This window comes from Hyperolius riggenbachi, chromosome 2 (assembly GCF_040937935.1).
Source record: "Hyperolius riggenbachi isolate aHypRig1 chromosome 2, aHypRig1.pri, whole genome shotgun sequence".
NCBI classification, from domain to species: domain Eukaryota; kingdom Metazoa; phylum Chordata; class Amphibia; order Anura; family Hyperoliidae; genus Hyperolius; species Hyperolius riggenbachi.
The window spans coordinates 358,385,066-358,392,100 of record NC_090647.1 but is presented as its reverse complement, the minus strand read 5'-3'; the positions used below and the strand labels follow the sequence as shown (position 1 = coordinate 358,392,100).

Below are 7,035 nucleotides of genomic sequence, written 5' to 3'. Positions count from 1 at the left end.
CAGGTCAGTAAGATACCACATTTTTTTTTGTGTGCAAATTCACGAAGATTTTCACAGGTACGGTAGAAGTTCAGTAATTTACAGAAAAATGTTGCTTCAATTCACCAAGCCTTGTTCTGTATGTAAGAAGTCTCATCAGTAGAGTAGGTTTCTGCAGAAAGCTGTGTGGTCTGCTCTGCATCAGCCATTTCTGTGACAGTGTGTCAGAGTGGAAAAGGCTTCCTGCATCACGTTAGATGTGCTTATATGCCACTAGAGGTCTCTCTTCTGTGAATCACTATACATGATGTACCCTCCTTCCACAGCACATCTAAAGTGATGCAGAAAAGCCTCTTTGAGGCCTGGAACCCACTGCAAATCGCAATCGCTGATCGCAATCGCTAGCATTTTGTATGAGCAGTTTGTAAGCGATTTCATTAGCGTTTTAGGGAGCGATTTTAAAAAGTGTATCATTTTGCCAGCGGTTGTGTAGCGATTAGCGTTTTAAAGTCTGATTGGTCCTTTCAATTAATTTTAATTTTGTTACAGTGTGCAGTAACTTCAAAACGCTAGCAAAATCGCTCCCTGCAGGTTTTGATGAGCGATTACGCCAGCGATTATATACTTTAAATTGAAGCGCAAACGCTAACAAAATGCTGCATGTCCTGCTAGTCGCAATCGCTTCTGTGGATATTGCACCATCCACTTACATTTGCAGAGCGTTTAGGGAAATCGCTAGTGAACGCTCAAAAAAATCGCTCTAGTGGGTTCCAGCCCTGAATGTCTCCTTCTCTGCCACTGTTATCTCCCACTCACCAGTGCATTGGATCAAATGGGATGAAAAGCAGGAGGGGGAAGCTTGTTCCATTGTTTCTCTGCTTTCTGCTGTCTGTCAATGCTATTGTATGCTATTTGCTAGTTTCCTACATATCAGAGCTGAAGATAACATCTCTCTTGGCTTTATCGCATGCTCTTATCTTTGTGAATTGACATTTACTGACATTGGTTGAAGTATTTACCACACAAGTCGATAATTTATCACACTGGTTGGTAATTTCAGCTTGCCATGTGGTAACAGCCTTAGTGAATTGACATTTGCTGCAATGCTTGGTGGATTTAAGCCAATGCGCGTGTTTACAGTTGTGGAGAAGCATACTTGTTATGTACCATATGATTCACTGTATACTTCGCACCGCATATGTACTGTGCAATGCAATTTATCCTCTCTGTTGCGATCCTGTCTTTACAGGGAATGCAGTGCAACACCCCATTGTAAAACTAACCTAAACAATCATAAATAGGAGTTTAGGAGTTTGGTCTTGTGTGACTAGATGTACCTGCCTCAAATTTGCCAAACAGTCATTTGTTACAGTTAGTCTTGGTGTCCGAATTTAGAACATTGTTGTGAATACACTTCAGCACTGAACCTACGGGTCAGGGGAGCTCATTTACTTGCGCTTTACAGCACGTTTTATGTTTTTTCATACTTCCTCCTTCCACGGCCAAAAGGTAAAAGTATCGGAGTCAAGTGAAACCCGCCACGAAGCGCAAGTAAGTAAATGCCCCCGACCCTCTCCGCAGGTTCAGTGCTGAAGTGTGGATGTTGGCTGAATTCAGAATTAAAACACCAATACTTCAATAGCTACAGTCCTCTGCTGATTCTGACTATCTGAAAAATGTAGTTCGATCGATTGATCGATCGGTCGATCGATATATAGATAGGCTGCTTTGAAGTGGTATGCAGATAAGAGACCACCAAGGTAAATAAGGATTTTTTGTTTTTTTTCTGGAGACACCCTGACTACCAATACTAGTGACTGTGAGGACTTTGCCAGTGTAAATGGTGTATGGAATTGTTTAGAGTGAAAGAGTGCACATATACGTTCAGTCTTTGTTCTTGTGGCTGAGTAGACATCAAAATTCCACCCTGAGATTTTTAACTAAGCCCATGTAAAATGGATTTCTATCTAGATTGATAGATAGATAGACAGACAGACAGACAAGATAGATAGATAGATAGATAGATAGATAGATAGATAGATAGATAGATAGATAGATAGATAGATAGATTAGCAAAAAAAAAAAAAAAATAGAAAAGTTACTGCTTAAAGATTATGCACGTTTTCCTCTTTCAGAAGAATAGCCCTGCAGACTATTGGAACCAGAGCTACCTTCTTCCTCATTTGTTCCATTTTCAGGTCTGATGAATGAATATATGTAACATATGTAAATCTATTTTGTACTTAACTTGTGCTATTGTAACCTTTACATTGTTGCAAAGTTCATTTGCAATTGCAGGGGACCCATTAAAAAAGATAAAGCAAAAGAATTATTTTCCTCATAAAATCTTTGTGGTAGGCGTTGCTGTATGTGTGGAGCGCTCTTTGTCTTTTGGATAAATAATTTTGCTCTACAAGATGTTCTTTCCATAATATTGTAGATAGCGTCAGCGATGCATCCGTTCATAATCTTTGCTGACAGCAATAATTAGCACCAAACAGCGGTTTTTACCACACATTTAACAAATATGATATGCTAGCTAGGCAACAGCTTTCCTATTTCCTTCTCTGCAGCACTCCTTCATACTAGGGTGTAAGTTACTTTCGTTTTTGATCAATTCTTCCTCAGTCACTGCAGCAGAAGGAAACATTAACTTTCGGTTTACAAAGCAGAGGACAGGAATCATACCACGTCGTCTGTTCAGAGGTTGAGACTTTTCCTGGCATGGACTACTCACCCTAGTAACTAGAACTAAACACCGACCACACAGTTAAGCCATCTTCCCTGTTTTCTTTTACCTTCCATTCACGCATACAGGTGGATTTGATACACTAGGCAGCAGCTAACTGACAGGACTTTGGTTTCAGTTCCTCTGTGATCAGCTATGGATCTGTCACGGGAAAGCAACCACAAGACCTCATTTGGCCATAAGGTAAGCTAGGGATTTATGAAATGCCTTGGACTTTACATTGACCACAGCAGCATGACAGTGCAAACGTCTATTGGAGTATTGAATTTCAGGGCAGCAAGCGTGTCTGGCAGACTGAAACGTTAGTAGACAATTCAGCTATCACATGGCATAGATTCTAAGCTAGTTTGGACTGGAAGGTACATAATAGTTTGGACTGCATATTTACTAATGTAAGTATGATTTTGAAAATGTTGCTATTTCTTTAAGTAAATTATAGTGGGACTAGTAATCCCAAAACGGTATGCCATCTAACTGTATGGAAGAAAAGGCAGTGATTGGACAAATGTGAAAGACTGACTGAAATCTGGTCCTTCTGAGGCAGGAGAGCAAACTTTAGGCTGGGACCACGCTTTTTTTCTGCATGCAAAATCGCATTACAATGGAAAACCAGTCTTTTACACTACAGGCGATTCCGATCCGATTCCAATGTGAGTCCGATTTTGATGTGATTTCGATGCAATGTTCAATAGTTCTGCATGTTACGTTTTTTCTCCTTGTGTTTTCAGCATTCAATCACATCGTAATTGGATTGGAATTAATCAAAACTGCGATTTGCAGTTAAATGCGATTTTTGCATGCAGAAAAAAATATGTACTTTTTGTAGCAAAATATCAGATACCATGGGTGGCTTCCCATTATAAATCATCAACTGCTGTGGAATAATGCATGCATTTAAACAAACAAAAAATTGTGTGCAAAGGAGTGCATGTGTTTTTCATATGATTTCAGCAATCCAGTATCCCCATGTACAGAACCCTCCTATCGGTTTAAGTACAGGGAATCTGTTTGTGTGTACATTTGTATCATCTTTGTGTTCCCTGTTTTCACATTCCTTTTTTTTTTACTTGTGGCCTAAAGGAGGGTACAGAAAAGTGTTGCTTATTATGTGAGACTGAAGGGAATCTTAACTTGGAATTTCAGTCTATTCGTTAGAGTGAAGATACTGTATAAAGTGTGAGGTTAATATTGCTGTCTGTGCTCCATTTGGAAAATGCCCCTCACTTCCTGTTCATTGTGATGCTGAGGTATCTGCTATGAGTTGAACTTCCTTGTTCCACTGGCTGGAAAAGATTCCTAACATTGTGAACCTAAATCAGTAGGCGTGGCATAAACTGTGGTGGGGCTGGAGAGGAGTGGCCTAGATGGCAGGTGTAATCATGTAAACATATAGTGAAGCTCTTACAAGATATAAGTATACAGCTGAAATGTGTACAGTATGAAAATAAGGCAGCTATTTTAATAAAGAAGTTGATATTGTGTAAGACTTTTCTAGTGAATATAGAGAGAAGAGGAAAACTTAGCTAAGAGGTTTGTCATGATGAAAGTGAAAATAAGAGGACATTCTTTTCCTATAAAAGAACAACTCAATGGGCGCAAAGCTGCGTGATCCAATTCACTTTTTCTCAGTTTTCTCCTAAGTGATGTTTTCACATTATAAATAAAATGCATTTTAAGCCACCAGCCAGCAAGAAAATACTTTTCAGTTGCAAGTACACAAGTTATTTTAAACAGAAGATGAAAAATTATCTCCTAGGAGAAAACTTAGGAGAAAAAGTGAATTGGATCAGGCCCAATGTGTTTAAGGATCGTTTCACACTGGGACATTGCATTGCACTTTAGATAGAAATGCAACAAACCAGGAAGTACAACTGTGATTTGACACAAACAGTGACGGAGCAGATAAAAATGGCGCAGGACAAGTGCCAATAAAAATGACGGCGGCATGAAAGCAGGGAGAAGTTTAGGGAGCTAAGATTAGGTGGGGTGAGGTGGGTTAATGTTCGGCAGGCGGCAGATACATTTAGTTAAGGGGTGGTAAAGGTTAGGTACTGGGTTGAAGTGGTTAAAGTGAACCTCCAGACTAAAAATCTACTCAGCAGCACTGAAAAGGCTTGGTGTTTCTTTAACAGTTTCACAGGATCAGAACTTTGTTTTTCTTACCCACATCTCATTTTTAGCTGCACAGAAGAAAACTGCCCGGGCACTTTCCCCCTGATGCTGGGCAAAGCATGATGGGATTTCTGATGTTGTTCTCATTCTGCTGTTTTAAATTTTAATTTTTTTTTATTTTGAATGTGAGATTTGAAACCTAGCGCGGGCAGCTGGGAGAGGTGATTAGGACACAGGAAAGTTGGAACTGTCTCATGCTCCCTGTCACCTCTTTTCAACCAAAAAGATGGCTGCCCCCATGAAAAAGATGGCTGCCCCTATGAAATCACAAACATTTGCATGTTCTTTTTAAACAGGGTGGGTAAGAGATTATATTCCCTATCTATTTTAATTAACATAACTAATGTAACTTAATGACAGTATGTTTGTTTCGGCTGAAGTTCCCCTTTACGGTTAGGCAGCGGGGGTGGAGTGGTTAAGGTTAGGCAGTGGGGGTGGGGTGGTTAAGGTTTGGCATGGGGATGAAGTGTTTACGTGTTAGACAATAGAGGGAATATTAGGTTTAGGTAGAGGGAGGGTTCAGTCACAGTGTGAGAGTAGGCAGGGGTGTAGTTATACATTACCTGGTCCCAGTGATCGCATCTCCTCCACTTCCTTGTTAGTTTGCAGGTTTCCTGCAGCCAGCAAATCACCATGTGGCTTCAGTTCACCATGCTGATTGGCTGACTGCAGGACCCCTGCAAACTAACCAGGAAATGGAGGAGATATAATCCCCAGGACCAGATCATGTAAAATATTTAATATTACAGACATGACCTAAAACGTTAAATAAATTTAGTAACAAGATGTCATTACCAGCATCATCCTGCTCCATAATTTCATGGCGCTTTAGTTGCTTCACTGCAACTGTAAACGCGCACGTTGACCATTCCAGTGTTCCAGATTCCAGTGTGCAGAATGAACCCATTATTTTCCATTGTGCCGTTCTGATGTCCTCTGCTGTAGCACTCAACACAATGCTGCACACAGGTGCGGTACAGCAAGCGCTTTCCCCTTCATTGTGTTGGTTTACATTATGCTGGCATGGCAGCTCATCCATATAGCATGGATACAGGGCCGCCATCAGACATTTTGGGGCCCTTCACACATCATCAGGCCTGGCCCCCCCCTCCATGGGCCCACCCACTGGTTGCTGTTCCCGCCCACTAGCCACCCCACCCCCGTGTTTATGCACGAAGTGCGCTGTGGAGCAAAATGTGCATGGTTTCGACACTGAAGAAAGCGGCATGCACAGCGTGATGCAGCAAAAAGTGGGCGTGACCATGGCATGTTGTGAGTACTAGCAAAATACAGGTAGCTCCCAGTTAACAAATGAGATAGGGACTTGTAGGTCCGCTCTCATCCATTATCCATTCTCTTTGGTCCTCCTCTCTTCTTCCTGTGCCTCTTTTGTCCCCCTCTGTCTCACCTCAGTTTGTGCCTCTTTTGTGTCCCGCTGTGTGACTTCGTGATCCAGTCTCATCTCTTTTCTCCCTGTGCCTCTTTTGTCTGCCTCTGTTCCCCCTGTGCCTCTTTTATCCCCCTGTGTTACCTCTTGTCCCCTTCTGTCTCAGCTCGTCCCTCTGCCCTAGCCCTAGGTATAGTTGCCCCCGTATATGTATCCAGGCATAGGTGCCCCCAGTATAGGTAGCCAAGTATAAGTTCCCTTAGTATAAGAAGCCAGCTATAGGTGGTGCCCCAGTATAGGTAGCCTGGTGTAGATGCCCCAAGTCTAGGTAGCCTGCTTTAGATGGTGCTTCAGTATAGGCCAGCAAGATGCAGGTGCCCCAGTATAGGTATTCAACTATAGGGGGTGCCTCAGTATAGGTAGCCTGGTATGGGTGGTGCACCAGTATAGGTTAGATAGGTACAGGTGCCCCCAGTATAGGTAGCAAGCTATCGGCACCCCAGTATAAGTAGCCAAGTATAGGTGGTGCCCCACTATAGGTAGCCAGGTACAGGTGGTGCCCTTAGTAAAGGTAGCCAAGTATAGGTGGTGCCCCAGTATAGGTAGCCAAGTATAGGTGGTGCCCCAGTATAGGTAGCTAGGTATAGGTGGTTCCAGCCTCAGTATAGGTAGCCAGATATAGGTGGTGCCCCAGTATAGAAAATCCCCTGTAGCAGGCTCATTCATCTTCTCTTCACGTTCAAGCGCT

At 42.2% G+C, this 7,035-nt stretch overlaps 1 protein-coding gene across 1 annotated transcript in view; it reads left to right on the top strand.

The window, feature by feature from the left end:
* Nucleotides 1-2,661: 2,661 nt before the first annotated feature.
* LOC137544477 (transcription factor ETV7-like) overlaps nucleotides 2,662-7,035 on the top strand; it is a 50,136-nt gene continuing 45,762 nt past the window's right edge. Inside the window, exon 1 of the mRNA XM_068265564.1 lies at nucleotides 2,662-2,911. Coding sequence (XP_068121665.1) covers nucleotides 2,864-2,911 — 48 coding nt within the window. The 5' untranslated portion in view covers nucleotides 2,662-2,863. The remainder of the gene's footprint in view (nucleotides 2,912-7,035) is intronic.